At 40.0% G+C, this 19273-nt stretch overlaps 1 protein-coding gene across 2 annotated transcripts in view; it reads right to left on the bottom strand.

Annotated features, from left to right (window-relative positions):
• The window catches only part of LOC106884342 (uncharacterized), a 126749-nt gene that overhangs the window by 98601 nt on the left and 8875 nt on the right, over positions 1-19273 (bottom strand). For both annotated transcript variants that reach the window (XM_052972813.2, XM_089362653.1), the window contains exons 2-3: positions 15698-15794; positions 6275-6379 (exon numbers count right to left, since the gene is read on the bottom strand). In XM_052972813.2, the coding sequence (XP_052828773.2) occupies positions 6275-6379; positions 15698-15782 (190 nt within the window). In that variant the 5' untranslated portion in view covers positions 15783-15794. The remainder of the gene's footprint in view (positions 1-6274; positions 6380-15697; positions 15795-19273) is intronic.

The raw sequence follows: 19273 nt of genomic DNA, 5'->3' as shown, positions 1-19273 counted from the left end.
GTGGTGTGTGGTGTGGTGTGATGGTGTTGGGAGGTGGGGGAGGCGAGAGTGGGAAAAACAATGGTGGGGTGTGGGTTAGGCTTATGGTGGGTGTAGAGGTGGGGTATGAGGGCAGGCAGAGGATGGGGGTAGAGGTGGAGTATGTGGGAGTGGGTGTAAGGGATAGGGTGGGTTGGGATGGGAAGGATAGGGAAGGTGAGTTGGAATGCGTAAGAGTAGGGTGGGGTTACGAGGGAAGGTGACGATGAAAGAACAGGGGGAAGGGAGAAGGTGGGTAGGAGTGAAGAGAAGAGAAAAAGTAGTAGTCGGAGCAAGAGAGGAGAGGTGGGTGGGAGGAAGTAGGTGTAAGGGGTTGAGAGTCGAGGAGAGGAAATTAAATGAAGAGGGGAGGTGAGTTGAGCCCATGTGGGGCAAAGGAGCGAAGAGAGAAGATTAATCCCCGTTCACGGCGCAAATGGGAGTCCGGTTGGACCCTGTGCAAGGACAATCCGAACACGGACAGGTGTTGCAAAGAGTGACCAGTAGAGCGGAAATGGGGCAAGACCGGGGTGTCATTACAGAGTCGGATGTGTTCCGCGAACCGGTTAGTCAAGCGGTGTCCCGTTTGCCCGATGTATAAAGAAGGGTGGAGAAAGCAGGAGATGCAGTAGATGACATTGGTAGAAGTGCAGTTGAAGGAGTCGGTGATGGGATAGGGTCGATGATGTGTGCCGGTGAGGAGGGTGGTGTTGGAGAGGTATGGGCAAGTGCGGCAGCGTTGGCGAGAGCAGGGGAATGAGCCGGGTTGGGAGGCTGGGTTAGGGAAGAAGCTATGGACCAAGAGGTATCGTAGGTTGTGGACTCATTTGAAGGAGGGGAGGGGTCGGTTAGGGAAGATGTGCGAAGTGGAGGAGTTGGACTGGAGTCACCAGAAGGCTCGGAGAATGGTGCGTTGGAGAGGAGGGTGGTGGGGTGGTAGGTGGGGTGGTAGGTGGGGTGGTAGGTGAGGGGAAAGGGAGTCGGGAGACAGCGGGGTGGGATCGGGGGGAGAGAGAAGATACACGGTCCACGGAACGTGCTCTGGCAAGGGTGGTGCGGATAGTGGTGAGAGGATATTCACGTAGGATGAAGTGGCGAGCTATGAGTTGAGACTGAGTCTCAAAGTCATGGTCGTCACTACAGAGCCTGCGTAGACGGAGGAATTGGGAATAGGGGATGGAAAGCTTGGTGTGTTTAGGGTGGGAGGAGGAGAAGTTTAGGTATGAGTGTGAGTCTGTGTTTGCAGTGGATGGAGGTGGTGACAGTGGAGTGATGAATGCTGACTGAAATGTCAAGAAATGAGACAGAGGTATCAGAGATAGTGCAGGAGAAGTGGAGAGCATGATGGAAAGATTTGACAAAAGAGAGGAAATAGTCTAGATGTTCGCGAGAGAGTGAGGTCGCACCGATACAATCGTCAATATAAAGGCCGTATAGTTCGGGAGTGGAACCAGTGAAACTTGAGAATATTTGGGTCTCAACGTAGCCAACGAACAGGTTCGCATCGTTGGGGCCCATTCTCGTTCCCATGGCCACTCCCGAGAACTCCTGGTAGAAATCACCAGCGAACGAGATGCAGTTGAGTGAGAGGACAAGTTCGACCAGAAGAACAAGTGTGGATATGTCAGGTTGGGGGGTTGGGTCGAAGGTCAAGAAAATGTTGGAGTGCACGCAGCCCCTCGTGGTGAGGGATCACCGTGTAAAGGCTCTGGATGTCGAGAGTAAAGAGAAGTTTAGAGGGGCCAGGAGGGAAGGAGAAATATTTGAACAAACAAATCGCGTGGTTGGTGTTATGGATGTGAGAGGAGAGAAAAGCCGCAAGGGGGAAAGGACATAGTCAAGATATCTGGCGATGAGTTCGGTGGGGCAGTTGCAGGCGGAGACGATGGGGCAGCCAGGGTTGTTATGCTTGTGGATTTGGGGGAAGAAGTAAACGGTGGGGTGCGAGGGGTGCGAACAATGAAGTTGGAGGCGGTGAGTGGGAGACGGGAGGAGGAAATGAGGTGATGGATAGTGGAGGACACAGTCTGTTGGTATCTGGACGTAGGGTCAGGGGGTAGAGGGCAGTAGAAGGAGGTGTCCTGAAGTTGGCGGAGAGCTTCGGCCTTGTAGAGGTCCACGCGTCACACCACCACGGCTCCACTCTTGTCGGTCGGTTTTATGGTGATGTCAGTGCGGCGTCGGAGACATCGAAGGGCCGAGAGTTCGGCTGGGGAGATGTTCAGATGACGGGGACGCCTGGAAAAGTTAAACCGGTCCACAGCACGCTAGCAGACGCCCTCTAAAAGATCGATTGCTTGGAACTGGCCAGGGGCTGGCGTCCACTGGGATGGTCAGCGGCCCAGGCCGGTGAAGCAGTCCTTCTCATTATATGCAGGTGAAGTGTCGCGGAAAAGCGCACAACGCACAAAGCTGTGGATATCGGCACGAGGCCGAAATTCGTTGCTGGATGGAGTGAGGGGGATGAAGCGCAGACCCCTACTGAGGAGGGAGCGCTCCGCCTCAGACAGGGGAAGATCTGGAGGAATGGTAACAACAGAGTGAAGTGGAGAAGGGGTGGGTGGGATAGAAGTAGGATGGGTGGCTGAGGTAGAAGTAGGAGGGGTGTCGGGGATGCTGGAAGGCTGGAAGGGAGGAGATTGGGTATGTGTGTGGGGGTGGATGGACGGGTGGTTGAGTGAGAGTGGGGGAGCGTATCAGGGAGGGAGAGGGTATTGGAGGAGTTAGGGTAGTGGCATCGGGTATGATGGAATGGAGGAATGAGTGGAGTTTACGTTGTTTGGTGTGAGCGAGAAATTGATGAAAGAGATGATTTAAATGAATTATGTAACATGGCGTAGTATTAGCATGGGAGGGAGACTGAGAGGAGAAGTATATGGAAAAAGCAAGAGGGAGAAGACGGTCGATGGTGTGTATTTTAGAGAGATTAGAGCGAATAGTGACACGCATAAGGCGGTAGGATGTAGTACGGAGTATGGGTAGGATGGTTGTAGCAGGGTGGAGAGTGGGGTGGAAATGGAGGCGGAAACCTTTAGGGATGAGGAGGTGATGTAAGCAGCGACTGAGAAATGAAATGTGACTAGAGAAACGAGTTTTTTCTTTGAAAATTAGTAGGGAAAGGTTAATCGAAGGCTGACGGTGGTGGTGGAGGAGGAAAGGTTTGTAATCGGGAATGATTGTAAAACGAGAAGAGAAGAGAAAGAAAGGAGAAAAAAGGGGGGAAAGGGAAAGAGAGAGAAGGAAAATAAAGAAGTGGGGAGGAAAAATTCAAAAGGTGTGGGGAGAAAAATGCAAAAAGGCGTGAGGAGAAAAAAATATATGAGAGGTGGGAGAAGAAAATAAAAACAGGGAAAGAAAGGACGAAGATGGAAGAAACAGAGAGAAAAGGGGGAAGGGGAGATAATAAAGTAGTAGTGATACCGAAACGAAGGTGTGTGAGCATGTGTATAAGAGAGTATGTATGTGCGTGTGGAAGAGGGCTGGTGACCTTGACATGTGTGTGTGTGTGTGTAGGTGTGAGGGTGTGGGGCTGGGAAGTGGTCAGTACTAGTGTGTGCGTGGTGGTGTGATGTGATGTGATGTGTTGTGTGGTATGGTGTATGGTGTAGTAGTGAGTGGTGTGGTGTGATGGTGTTGGGAGGTGGTGAGGCGAGAGTGTGGAAATCAAGGGTAGGGTATGGGTTAGACTGAGGGTGGGGGTAGAGGTGGGGTATCGTTTTGGGATTTGGTTAGCAAGATTTTTTATGTGAGTTCGTGTGTTGAAGCATATTCTGTTGTGTCTGGGGAGAGTCATTCTCTTTTAGCGCCTTATAATTTAACACACTCACCGGTAAAATTCCCCTCATTTCTTCCTTTATTTTTAAAAAACTTTCGTTGCGTCTTGCAACCTTTTCTCAAAAGAAGAGAATCAAAACAACTGAAAAAGTTGCAAGACGCAACAAAACTTTTAGAAAATTAAAGAAAGAAACCAGTGGAAATTTTACTGGTGAGTGTGTTAGATTATAAGGCACTAATAGAGAATGACGCTCCCCAGATACAACAGTATATATATATATATATATATATAAGTTGTGATAATAATGTCAGAGCAAATAGTGATATTTTGAAATCATTCAATACGCACGTTTTACTATCCGTACATATTAACAACAGGATCCACCACTAGATCCTACAGTGGAGTCACTATTAACCCAGTGAAATTCCGAATATCAATCCACTCACAAACATATCTTTCGTAATACCAGTCTAAAAGCAAACACTTCATTAGCTGAACTCATTCATTCACTCAAATCCTTAAGCCCCACTTTTCAGTTTCAGTTTCCAAAGCAACACTTTTGCTACCTCAACATATCGCCACAACTTATTTGGGTTTTGCGAAAGTCGACAATTCAGTTATATCTGGGCAGTGATTTTGTCAAATCCATTGCAAATTCAGTACAAAAGAGACACTTGCTCATTTCTAAAGTTGACCCTCCAATTTCTGGTTTTGTGCACCAATTACAGTGCTTGCAGCCTCCTTTTCAAGTGTTCCTTTCTTCAGCCAGTCCCACTTATGTTCTCCAGCAACTGATTGCGTAGTTTCTTGTTGAGTAGAAATTCTTCATGCCCTTCGTGTACTTTTTGTTTGTTATTTTCCCTTCTCCCTGCTTTCAATATGCCACTAGCAAATTTTCTTTACTTTGGATTAGATATCTCAGCAAGTTCTTATGTTTAATATGTACTCAGTCTTCCACATTTATTAGTCCCATGCCACTATTTTCTCCCTTCATGTATAAACGATCAATGTCTGCAGGTAGATGAAGGACTTCATGCATGGTTAGGACTTTTCTTGTCTACCTGACCAACTCATTTATTTCATCCTCTATTTCAGAATTCCAGTGCCATACCGAACCACTGCAACTGCGCGCAATTTTTTTTTTTTTGTTGCGAAAATTATGTTGCTAGCATTCAACTTTCAATCCAATATCTTTCTTAATCACCATAGATACTTTTTCTTTATCTTTTCTTCCATATGATCAGGCTTAATTCCATTTGCCTCAAGTATTTCCGGGTATTTATATTTGGATTTAGGTTCAACTGACTTCATCATTTCACCCCTTGACATACATATGCCTTCTTTTCTGACAAACTTTCCTTGTCTCATCACCATCACGGCTCATTTTCTGAAAGTCCAAACTCCATCTTGATATCATTTGAGAAAATCCACACTGAATGGATTAGACTGCCTAATTCTCTCATACGTTTTTGTGAACAACTTCAAATCATCCATGAATAGCAAAAGATTAATTTTTTCTTTGCCACTTCCTAACACCGTCTTTCGCAGTATTTCACTCAAAGGAAATATTCCCAGTACAAAGATCAATGGGCATACACTGTCTCCCTAGAAGATTCCCCTCCTAATCTTTATTTATCCTAACACCTGATTCCCTGCTCTCAATTCAGTTCTCCAATATTTTATACTGTTCCATATAAGGCACCTCATGTTTTCTGCTACTCCAGACATTTCCATAGTTCTTGTAATCCATGAGCGCGGTATCATATATGTTTTACGATAAGCAATCGATGCCATGCTGAAAACTGTGTGCCTTCTCTTGCAGTTTCTGATTACTAGCTTGTTAATTAACAGCTGTTCATCCGTCCTCTGGATCCTCTTTCGACACTGGTTCTGCTCAGTCGGTAGCAGCCCACATTTTTCTACATACCCATACAATTCATCTGCCAAAACACCTGACAATAGTTTACACATTGACGGAAGACACGTTATTGGTAGAAATTTGGCTATAATGTTACTCTTTTCAAGTTTCTTGACGCATAAAAATGTCTTCCAGTTATCAACCAGCTAGGTACTGAGCCTTCTTCTAAGCACATATCCGGCTGTCCTGGTATCCATGGAGCTTTCTCAGCTTCTTCATCTCATATCCTTGGACACCATTCGGCTCTAGGCGCTTCCAATTTGATATTTAAAAATTCTTGTCTTTTCATCTTTTATGTATTTATTCATATGCTATCTTGCTTGTATTTTTCTTAAACTATACTGGAATTCATGTAGTCACTCTGCTCAGTTTTCGACTCGGGACATAGATACATGTACTATGATTAATGGTTAAATCATGTGATCTTCCACGTCTGGAGATGTAGCTGTGTGTATCATGAGTAATGGTTAAACATGCGACCTTCGATGAAGGAATTTATTGATGGAATTGTTTAAAAAACTAATAAAGAATACGGATAAAAGTAGAAAACGAAGGTTACTTACTCTTTATATTCACAGATTTTATAATGTATGACTCTTTCTTTATATTACTGAAAAACTGGGCGCTGTCGACAGTAGGATAATCGCTAATATAATTTGGAATATATCCTGCAGACAAAAATATAAATTCATAGGTATGGTATGAATAACACGTATGTATTTTGTGTGTGTGAGAGAGAGAGAGAGAGAGAGAGAGAGAGAGAGAGAGAGATGGGGGGGAGAGAGAGAGAGGAAGAGAGAGAGAGAGGAGGAGAGAGAGAAAGAGTGTGGGAGAGAAAGAGAGAGAGAGAGAGGGGAGAGAGAGTTTGTATAAACATTTCAAATGGAAAGAAAATCAAGTAATATTGAATTCCACATAATTAATTCTTCCTGTGAGCCATTCATTCTGCTAATTACGCCAGAAATATGTTTCAGGGGGATCATCTTTAAGTTGTCAAACATCTGAGATTAGATTAACATTTTGTATGTGTGTGTGTGTGTGTGTGTGTGTGTGTGTGTGTGTGTGTGTGTGTGTGCTTGTATACACACACAAACACAAAGGCTGGCTGAAAGTGAAGAAGCTGACTATGAAGGATTAATCTTAAAGGCATGAGATCTTGCATGCATTAATTTCAAATCTCATTATAACTACATTGTTTCTTCCCAGGTAAACTGACATCAGACTCTTCAAAGAAGACTTCAACTGTAACTAGTAGCAACTTCTCTTGAAAATGGACAAAATTTGGCATCATCCTGTTATCAAATACCTGCAAAAATAAAACGGTTTATCCGCCAAGGAATTTCATGCTGACATGGTTGCTACGTTGTGTGATGATACTCCAGCTTTATATACATATATACATACATAATATACACATGTATATGCATACAAGCATGAGAACTCAGTCATGGCTGTCAGGAAATTTCTGCGACCACATCACCCCTACATCTGGCCACATAACTCCTCGAACTGCAACCCCCTTGATTATTGTGTGTGACCACTGATCCTATCCATTCTTGTAACACCAAAGATGAGCTGAAGGCAAGGATTATGGCAGCATTCGCCAACTTAAACATGGAGACTGTCCAGAAGAGTTGCAGGAGATTCCAAAGTCATCTGGAGGCTGTGGTTGAAGCCAATGGCGATTTTATTGAATAAATTTACTCTTTAGTATTTCAAGATACTTTAATGTAATTTTGGTAAATATATCTGTTAAAATGAGATGTCAGTGTTATTTCCAATTTTGCGTAATTTAAATGACAATATATTCACCGCACCCTGGAAACACACACACACACACACACACCCACACATACACACACACACACACACACACACACACACACACACACACATACATACATACATACATACATACATATATATATATATATATATATATATATATATATATACGAGGGGACACTCAAAAGTACCGGAAACGTTCTCTGTGAGACAAGCCCGTTGTAGTCCAGTCTTCCGCCGCTAGAACCCACTTAATGCGGCCCTCAGACATAAATCTGCCGACCGGTGCCGTCGAGTAATGTCGTACTGCCACGTGTTGTATCTTTGTTTTGCATTTCTTCTCACCTGTTCGTCGATTTTTGTGATGGCTGAAATGAAGGCGTAGCGTGCTTCCGTGAAATTCTGTTTCCTGTTGGGGAAAATGGACACCGAAACAGTTATCATGCTTCAAACAGCTTACAGGGACAGCTGCTATGAGCAAACAACAAGCTTAGAGAGGCTCTAACGCTTTAGAAATGGTCCTTTGTCGCTTGAAGACCAACCTTGTTCAGAGCGGTCGTAGATCTCCCGAACAAATCAAAACATCACGAAAACTCATGAACTGATCTTAGAGAACCGTTGCCGAACAATTAACGAACCTGTTGAAATGACTGGTATGTCCTGGATTGTGAATGAAAAGAGTTGCACCAAAATTTGTTCCTCGCTTTCTCTCGGAAGATCAAAAACAGTCACAAACAATTTCGAAGGTCATTACTGGTGACGAAAGCTGCTGCCAAGGCTACGACCCGGAAACCAAGCAATAATCAAGACAATGGAAGTATTCGATGTCACCACACCCGCCAAAAGCGCGTCAAGTGAAGTTCAATGTCAAGACGATGCTGGTTGTTTCATCGATGCGAATTTGTTCCTCCTGGCCAAACTGTTAACTAAATATTTTACTTGGCAGTTCTGAAGGGTTTGCAAGACGCGGTGAGACGAAAACGCCCCGACCTGTAGCAAAGTGGAGAGTGATGCTTTCATCACGACAATGCACCTGCGCACACCGCCTTGAGTGTGAGACAGTTTTTGACCAAAAAATGGCATGACCCCACTTACCCACCCTCCCTATGTACCCGATCTTGCTCCCATTACCCCGACTGAAAAAAGTCCTTAAAGGAAAACGTGTTGCAGGTATGGAAGATATGAAGAATAAAAACGACGGAGGAATTAAAAGGTGTCACTTTGCACGAGTTCCAGGACTGCTTCGGACAGTGGAAAACGCATCTGGACGGCTGCATTGCTTCAAATGGAGAATTCTTCGAAGGCGATAAAAATGTTAACGTAAAGCTAAGTGAATAAAATAGGAAAAATTCCGGTTTCTTTTGGGTATCTCCTCGTGTGTGTGTGTGTGTGTGTGTGTGTGTGTGTGTGTGTGTGTGTGTGTGTGTGTGTGTGTGTGTCTGTCTGTCTGTCTGTCTGTCTGCCTGTCTGTGTGTGTGTATGTGCTTAGAAAGAAACTTGTTTACTATGGACTTCCTTTAACACTCGCGCAATGGTGTACAGTGAGCAACTGGAGTGCCCCACTGACTGTTTCCTCATAATTTTCAGAAAGATAGATAATTTTTTAATGAAATTTTCTACAGATATGCTTCAGATGGTGTTGATTCCGATTATATCAGAATTTGTTTTGAAATAAGTTTTTTGAAAACAATGTAAAGTGTGTCACTATGTATGTGTGCTATTCTACAAATTTTTATTTTCATATTGAATTCCGATATAATTGTAATCTACACCCTCTAAAAGGTATTTGTTGAAATTTTCATGTAGAAATACCTGTTTTTCAGAGAGTTATGAAGAATAAAATAGCTTGAATTTTCTAAAACTCCTCTTCCATCTTCCCCGAAAATTGCTTTGTTTGTCTTTACAAAAAATTTAGATATAATCGGGACCTAAGCCATTGGAAGCACATTTGTAGAAAATTTCATCAAAAAAATAGCCATTCTTCAGGAAGTTATGAAGAAAGAAACATAGTGGGGCACAGCTGTGTATGCATCCCCTGTAAGAGGAAAGAAGTGACATTGCGGAGAAAGAAGCGGTGGAGATATAAATTAGAAGAGAGAGGGAGAAGAGAGAGAGAGAGAGAGAGAGAGAGAATACAAAAGACAACAGGGAGGGAGAGAGAGAGAGGAAAGAGAGAGAGAAATGAGTTGATACAAATCAAGATGTATCTATAGCATATATCTTCTACTTTAATAATACTCTTGTGTTTTTCTATGTCACAACATATGAATGAGAAAGGAAGGGGTGATAGATGAATAAGGAAGGAATGGGTGATGGCAAACTTGTTAGTGGGAGGATAGAAATTCTACAGTGGAAAAAATCAAACAGCGTTTCAACTCTATGTGAGAAACAAAGTCAGCGGGGCACATATGTGTATATATGCCCGTTGCTTTAACATAGCTTTATTACTAAGATTACATTTCTGTTGGGTGCATGGCTCAGAGATTAGAGCGTTGGGCTTACAATCATGAGGTAATGAGTTCGATTCCTGGATCGGGTTGTGTGTTGTGCTCTTGAGCAAAACACTTTGTTGTTCTAGTTCACTCAGCTGTAGAAAGGAGTGGTGACGTCACTGGTGCCAAGCTGTATCGGCCTTTTTCTTTCCCTTGGATGATATCGGTGGCATGAAGAGGGGAGGCTGGTGTGCATGGGCGATTGCTGGTCTTCCATAAGCAACCTTGCTCAGACTTGTGCCTCGGGGGGAACTTTCTAGGTGCAATTTTATGGTCATTCATGACCAAACGAACGGGGTCTCTATACGCATACATACGTACATACATACATATACATATATATATATATATATATATATATATATATATATACATCAGCTTGCTTCGATTCACTTGCATTCTGTATGTCGCAATATTTAATTAGATAACTGATTATAGAGTCAAGAATATACCTCTTTTTTTCAGGGTAGAAATATTGTGAATGAGACGGACTTAATTGTTGACGACACATAAACATAAATAGGACAAAAGTATTTATAGTATTGTGTTTAGTAACCGACACTAACTGTATTAAAAATGCATCGTAGTGTGCGTGTAATAAAATTTACTGGCACGAATAAGGTAGTAATTTTTCATTGCTTTATAAACGTACATTCTTTTAACATGATTGCATTTCATCTTACAGCCCTACGTTTTCCATTATTGATGTTTGAACTATATTCATGTTGCATGTCTTGCCAGCATTCTTTCCACATGCTTGTCATATGTACACTTACGGATAAACACGACTAGACTACCCGTGACCCGTTGGGTCACCGGGAGAGTCTGAGTTTCCCAGCAACGGAGTTTTGTTTCGTAGGTTTTTTTCTTTCTTTTCCATGTTATTTCGCATGCTTTCAAAGAATGTGACATAGAAATTACGCGCAAACGACTCGTTTCCTCAGAAAAGGAAATATTTGGTTGTTATTTCTTGCACGCGCTGCTACCACGTAACAGGTATTTCGGGTCCTTTATTGCAAATAGCCGTTACGTGCTAGCAGGGTGTGCTAGAAATAGCAACCAAATCTTTGGAGGTGAGATAGGTTGAATGCAATCAAAAGAGACCTATGGAAAAAAGCTATTTCACACATAGATTACGAACGGGTCTTTTGCGAAATATTTATTGATGTAAGCTGCCTCTTTGTTCATTCTTTGCTGTACTGAGGTGTTCTGTGACGGAGTGATATTCCTGTTTGGCCAATATATTGATTACCACACCCGAGGCAGGTAATGGCATAGATTAGGTTTTCCGAGGCACAGGTGAAATTTGATTTAATCTTAAATATTTCACGTTGTTTAAATTGGAACTCCGTAACCTCCAAAAGGTGAGGGCATGTGCCACAGTTAAGTCTACCGCATTTATTCACTTTTGGTTCCGTTGTTAATGGATAGTCTTGTGTTGGTTAATATTTTTTTCAATGATTTCGGTTGCATTTTGCTTTTGATAATTTTGTGCCGAGCCTAAGATTTTGTTCCTTGTTTTATCTTCTGTGAGAATGGGTAGATTTGGGATGATAATGTTGAAGGCTTCATTGTTTCTAGGGTTATGTGTGGAGATGTATGGGAAGTCTGGTGTAGTATTTCGGTTAACTTCCCTTAACGTTCGTATGTCTATTTCCTTTGCTCATCTAATCCCATCATTTATTAATGATTTTGGGTAGTGTCTCTTGATTAATATTGATCTGAGTTCAAGGAGTCTTCGTTCATGAGTATTGGTGTCTGAAACTCTGGTACGGATTCTTTTCGCTAGATTAAAAGGTATATTAATTTTTATGTGTTTGGGGTGGCATGGTTTGAATAATAGGTGTTTTGAATCTGTGGGCTTATAGAAGATATCTGTTTCGATGTGGTTATTGACTATTTTAATTAGGATGTCAAGAAAAGGGAGTTGTTTGTTGCTGTGTTCCATGGTGAATTGTATGTTGCTATTGATATTGTTGAGCATTATTTTGAAATCGAGGAGTTTTTCCATGCTATCTTTCTAAAGTATAAAGCAATCGTCTAAATACCTCTTCCAGTTCTTTAAACAGCAATGAATTAAGGTGCCATATTTGATGTTCGATACTGTATGTATATGTATCTGTGTGTGTGTGTGTGTGTGTGTGTGTGTGTGTGTGTGTGTGTGTGTGTGTGCGTGCGTGCGGCGTTCCACAATCGTCTGAAAAAAGCAGAGTAACTTTCTTTCTTGGTGCTCCTGGTGACACAGGTAAAACATTTGTAACATTGCTTCTCTCCAAAGTAAGGCAACAAAAAAGAATTGCAGTTGCTGTACCATTGTCTGGCTTTGCTGCCACCATCCCAGGAAGACGAACAGCTCATTCTGCTTTTAAATTACCTCTAAACTTGGTCACCAGTGGCAGTCCAATTAATAACATAAGCAAAGATTCAGGTTCAGCAGAGGTGTTGTGCCAGTACCACCTTATCATTTGGGATGAATGCACCATGTCACATAGGGGTGCAATGTAAGCTCTTGGTAACACCTTACAGGACATCAGAGGAATTATGGGAGGAATTACATTAGTTTTATCAGAAGATTTCAGACAGACATTACCAGTCATTCTGAGACGAACAAGATCGGAGGAAATAAAAACATGCATTAAGTCTTCACACCTAAGAAACAAAGTACTGAAATTCTCCTTCAATACTGACGTGCGAGCTTCATTACATGGGGACCAATGTGCAAAGCAGTTTTTAACCTGGCTCCTCCAATTAGGAAATGGGAAAGTACCATTTGATGGGAATGGTGATGTCAGTTTGGCTCATATTGCTATCATGGTGAATTCCCAGTTGGATTGAAGAACAGGTTATTGCCAGACTTAAGTAATAATTATAATTCACATAAATGGTTGTATGAAAGGGCATTTCTTACTTTAAAAAATGAGACAGTAATTAAGAAGTACAAATTAGTTGATTCAGCCCATGATGAAAATCAAGTTATCCAACAGAGTTCCTTAATTCTCTTGAGCCACCTGGAATTCCCCCACATAAACTTTTTCTGAAGGTAGAAGTCCCAATAATGCTTCTAAGTCCCAATAATGCTTCAAGGTTGATTGTGAAGACATTATCACCTCATGTGACAGAAGCTACCATCATCATTGGATGTGCCTCTGGGGAAGAGGTTTTCGTTCCAAGAATTCCAATCAAACCAACAGACATGCCCTTTCAGTTCAAACGAACACAATTCCCAGTGCGACTTTACTTTGCAATGTCTATTAATAAAGCTCAAGATCAGACTTTGAAATCTACAAGCTTGCACTTAATTGAGCCTTGCTTTTCTCATGGTCAACTTTATGTTGGTTGCTCCAGGGTAGGTAGTTTGCAACACTTATTTGTCTGTGCTCCAAACCAGAAAACAAAGAATGTTCTTTACCCAGAAGCTCTTATATAATTCCCTTCAACATATGTGGTAGAATTTATCTCCTTTCATAAGAGTGGTAAATTTTGCATTTTCGCTCATTATTATTATTATTATTATTATTATTATTATTATTATTATTATTATTTTGTATTATGTATTCACAATTGATTTCCCAATTAAAGAATAAATTGAATTTAGAATAACAAATTGCTATACAACATATTTTGCTTTTTTCTTCCAATATGTAAGGAAACATTTAATCCCCGGGCAACGCCGGTTGCCTCTGCTAGTGTGTATGTGAATATATATATATATATATATATATATATATATATATATATATATATATATATATGCTGACAATACAAATGTATCTCTGGTGGTCAAAGACCATGATGACAGTAAAACTGCAAAATGACCTGCGTGCAATATATAAATGGACTGATGAAAATAATATGCAGTTCAATGCTGATAAGTCTCAAGCGTTCTACTATTGGCCCACAATCAGACAACATTTGGAATACATGGGACCAAGTGGTAGTGAATCACTACTTATGTGCGAAAGTGAAACCATTGATAAGATCAGTCGTAACGGATATATAATACTGTACACTTCGATTAATATATACTATATATAATATATAATATATATATATATATATATATATATATATATATATATATATATATATATATATATATATATTTATTGATATATATATATATATATATATATATATATATATATAGCAATCCAGAAAAAGTATAAGAAAAAACAACTTTCAGGAACAATCGTGGTTTAATGGCGCAGGAGGTTGTGAATTTTTCTCGTATCGAAGTACGATAAGCTGCAAAAAATGTTATTTCATAGTGCACGGTTAGCAACTAGGGTTGCTGTAGATGCGAATAAATATCTCAAAATTTGGGAATGGAGTAGCCTACATATGTTTCATAGCTAGCGGCACCTCGGAAGTAGTAATTATCCAAACAAGGTAGACCGCAAGTCATTCTTCAGGCCAAGGATACCTTGGTTATATGAAGTTTACATTGTCGTTCAAAATATGTAAACTTCATAAAACTTGGCCTGATGTGTAACTTGCAGTCTACAATTTGTTTGGATAATTACTACTTCCGAGGTTCCGCTATGAGACATATATAGCGTGGATTTTATCTACTTCATGCCCAATTTATACACACACACACACACACACACACACACACACACACACACACACACACACACATACACACACACACACACACACACACACACACGCACGCACACACACACACACACACATATATATACATACGAGGTCTGATCAATAAGTATCTGGACTGTTGCCATAGAAACGAAGCTAAAGCACGCAGAGTAAAGCCGCTTGGCACAAATTGGTCTTGACCTCTGTTATGCATGCACACTAAGTTTTAACGTTCTAGCTCACTTCTCTTGTTTACAACAGTGCTTAGAAGTAACGTGTGTAACGTGTGATCGTCGCATTGACCATGACAGAAAAAAAGTTTGCCTGGCCATACCTGTTCAGAGGCCTACGCAAAGTTGCAGAAAATGTCTGAAGAGGAGTGTATGAGTCGCACACACGTGTACGAGTGGTTCAGACGTTTCCAGGATGGCCGAAAAAATTTCGATAATGACGAATGTTCTGGAAGACCCGTAACCAACAGAACTGATAAAAACATCACAGATGTCCGTGCAGCTGCGAGGGAAATCGTCGAATTACTATCCGGGAGTTATCAGAGGATGTGCAGATTAGTTACGGTTCAGTTCAGTCCATTATCACTGAAGATTTGGATATGAGACGCGTGCCTACCATGTTTGTGTCAAAACTGCTTTCAGCTGACCAAAAAGACGCACAGCTTTCAGTTGCACAAGATCCCCTTGATCGTGTCGAGAACGATGAAAACTTTTTGAAAACTTTGCGTAAGCGTCTGAGCAGGTATCGCCAAGCTTTTGACAAAATTTGATGCAGATTCTCTGCTCAACTTTCTCCGTCATGGTCAATGCGACGATAACACGTTACACACGTTACTTCCAAGCACTGGTGTAAACAAGAGAAGTGAGGTAGAACATTAAAACTTAGTGCGTATGGACAGCAGAGTTGAAGGTCAATCTGTGTTAAGCAACTTTACTCTGCGTGCTTAAGCTTTGTTACAATGGCAACAGTCCTGATAGTTATTGATCAGACCTCGTATATATATATATATATATATATATATCACACGTTCACTGCACCCCACACACAGGCTCACACCCATATAAACACACCAAAGGATAAAGTAAATAATATATGTACCTTCATATGTGTAAATTGGTAATATTATGAATATTAGGTGTAGGAATGTTTCAGTGATGATTTTGTGCCTGTATTTCGGCGCCATGGTGTCTCCAGCCTATGTAAGAAAAGTGATAACATCAATATTACTTTGATTACCCATGTCCTTTCAACATATTCACAAATTGCAAAGTCAATGAGGAAGCGTCTACTTGATCGTTTGATCTGCTAGATGTAGCAGCCAAATCCTTTGATCACACCCTATCCTAACAAAGTAAAAATTTCACATTCATGTGATTCTAGATGAGTGGTTTATACCGACCTATAGTGGTTTCAGGATAATTCTGGCAGTTCCTAAACGAAACGACTGAACTTTTGAAAATGTTCAACACCATAGCCATCGGAGAGATATTAGGGAATAGATACCCGAGTATTTACTTAGAAAATTAAGCGAACTTAATGACTATGTGAAAGTAACTTAAATGAGGAAATGAGAACAATATTCACAAATAGTATCTGAATTTGGGTTTGCGTCTTCACTTACTAAAACAGCAATGGTGATAAGTTTGCTATTGGAAAATACTTTCAGAAATAATGTCACGAGAATGATGAAAAACCACTTCGAAAAGAGTTCATTCAGATAAAAGAAATATCGATTAAAATTTTGTTTAAGGCGTTGCAAAAAAAGAAAAAAGAAAATGGTCAAACATATTTCTAAAATCATCCGTTATTATTGATTATTGATAATGAATGAAGACTGACTACATCATGCAGTATTTGTTTTAACTGACACCCTTCTTTACTTAAAGAAAAGCGTCAAGTTGGCCAAGATATGAGAGCACCGGATAGAAAATTCTTCGCAGTATTTATTTCGGATCTCTACGCTCTAGGTTTAAACTACACCGAGTCCTTTTCAGAAATCAATTAATGGAAATAGATTGGTGGATCTGTCAGAATTTTGAACAGGAAACGTTGCGATATTTGTCGGTATGTACATATATGTATGGATATATGCATATAATTATATATTATTTATGTTATTATATGATCAAACGCCACGCATTGCCTCCAAGTAAGTTTGATTATTATTATTTTCTACTGCGCACTCTACTACTAGTGCTGTCACTTCCCTGTCTATATCTCTTTCCCTCTCTTGTTCTTCATCCTTTCTGTTTATCTCTCCCAACCCTCCCCTCTTCTCTTCCTTTCACCGTTCCCTCTTTCATTCCTCCTCCTTGACCCTCTCGTCGCTGACACGTGACGAAAGGGATTCTTTCTTTCTATTTCTCGCTTTCCTATAGAGAAGACGCAAATTTTTTTCACTCTCTAGCTAGCGTTGAAAATAATTTTTCTATCGTCTTGGCCTAACAGCCCTTACCGCTTGTTCTCACTGTTCTGTTTTGTTTTTACTGTTTTGTTCTCACTGTCCTGTTCTTGTTTACACTTTCACCCTCCGCAAAAATTTCCAAATTTTAATTAATTTGCTTGCGGGAAGGACTGCTCCAACGAAGTCGCGTATTGTCCTTGCCTTCGAAACGTGGAGTACATGGAGCAGGGACAACTGAAGAAAGGTAATATTCCTTATGCTGCATGTCTCTTTTCTCTGTTTGTTTGTTTTTTTTCGTTGTTCGAAAAGAGTTCGTTTTCTGTCTTCGTCTTTATGTTTTCGATTCTCATTGTGTTTAACGTTTTTCTTGATGTCCTGTACCCATGTATACGTGTATGTATACATATAAATGTCGGTATGTACATATATGTATGGAGATATATGCATATAATTATATATTATTTATCTTAGTATATATATATATATATATATATATCTGCATATATATATATGCATATATATGTATATATATGTATATATATATATATATATATATATATATATATATATATATATATATATATATATATATATATATATATATATATATATATATATAATACATAACTATATGCATATATTCATACATATATGTACATACCTACATCTATATGTATACATACACGTATACATGGGTACAGGACATCAAGAAAAACGTTAAACACAATGAGAAACGAAAACACAAAAACGAAAACAGAAAACGAACTTTTTTTGAACAACGAAAAAAAACAGAGAAACGAGACATGCAACATAAAGAGTATATCCCTTCGCCAGTTGTCCCTGTTCCATCTACTCGCGTTTCGAAGGCAAGGACAATACGCGACTTCGTTGGAGCAATCCTTCCCGCAAGCAAATTAATTAAAATTTGGAATCTTTTGCGGAGGGTGAAAGTGTTAACAAGAACAGGACAGTGAGAACAAGACAGTAAAAACAGTAAGAACAGGACAGTGAAAACAAGACAGTAAAAACAAACAGTGAGGGCTGTTAAGCCAAGACGATAGAAAAATGATTATCTTGAACGCTAGATAGACGTGCATGAGAGAAGAGACAGAAACAACACGTCTTTTCTATAGGAAGGCAATGAACAGAAAAAGAGATCCCCTTTCGTCACGTGTCAGCGACGAGAGGGTCAAGGAGGAAGAGTGAAGAACAGGGAAAGGGTGGGAGAGAAAACAGAAAGGAAGAAGAACAAGAGATGGAGAGAGACAGACAGGGATGAGATAGCAGTAGAGTGCGCATTGTAATTATTATTTTAATATTATTATCTTAATTTTCTTGATGTCCTGTGCCCATGTATGCAAGTATATATACATATAGATGTAGGTATGTACATATATGTATGGATATATGCATATATTTATATATTATTTATATTATATGATCGAACGCCATGCATCCTTTTCCAAGTAAGTTACATATGTATATATATATATATATATATATATATTATAGAAATGTTTCAAAAAGAAAATAGAAACTACACGTGGAAAAGAAATAAGGAAAGTAAGAAGAAAAAAAGCGAAAATGCACATTGAATATTTAAAAAATTAAGGTTTTTTTATGAAAAGTAGCGATAAATAAATACAATTAGATGAACTGAGGTAGAATTAAGAGGAATTAAAATCATTATTTTGATTTCTTAAAGAGATTCAAAGTCAAACCGGTATCGTCATTGCTGTTCACTGGCTTTGAATACGCACTGATTATCAAATGGTGTCGTGTCTACTAGTCCCTGAGTAAAAAGACTGTGTAAGGGAGGTAAGTAGTTCTGGACGTGGTGCAATTAGGGTCGATATAATACTGTAATATGAATGGTATGAGGAATGTATGGGTGTTAGTAGCATTATTGGTAAGGTTAGTATTGTTCTGTATTATGTTGTGTTCATGTTAAACTGTTGATGATATTCATTGATGAAAGTTGCCTCTTTGTTCATTCTTTGCCGTACTGAGGTGTTCTGTGAACATTGATAGAACACGTCAGTACAGCAAAAAATGAATAAAGAAGCAACTTTCATCAATAAGTATCATCCACAACTTAATATGAGCACAACATAATACAGAACACTACTAACCTTACCATTAAAGCCACTAACACTCATACATTCCCTATACCATTCATATTACAGTATTATATCGACCCTAATTGCACCACGTCCAGAATTACTTACCTCCCTTAGACAATCTTTTTACGCAGGGACTAGTGGTTAGAG

This window comes from Octopus bimaculoides, chromosome 14 (assembly GCF_046866305.1).
Source record: "Octopus bimaculoides isolate indiv1 chromosome 14, ASM4686630v1, whole genome shotgun sequence".
NCBI lineage: Eukaryota > Metazoa > Mollusca > Cephalopoda > Octopoda > Octopodidae > Octopus > Octopus bimaculoides.
Note: the sequence above shows the minus strand (reverse complement) of the source record. Positions and strands in the feature narration are given on the sequence as shown.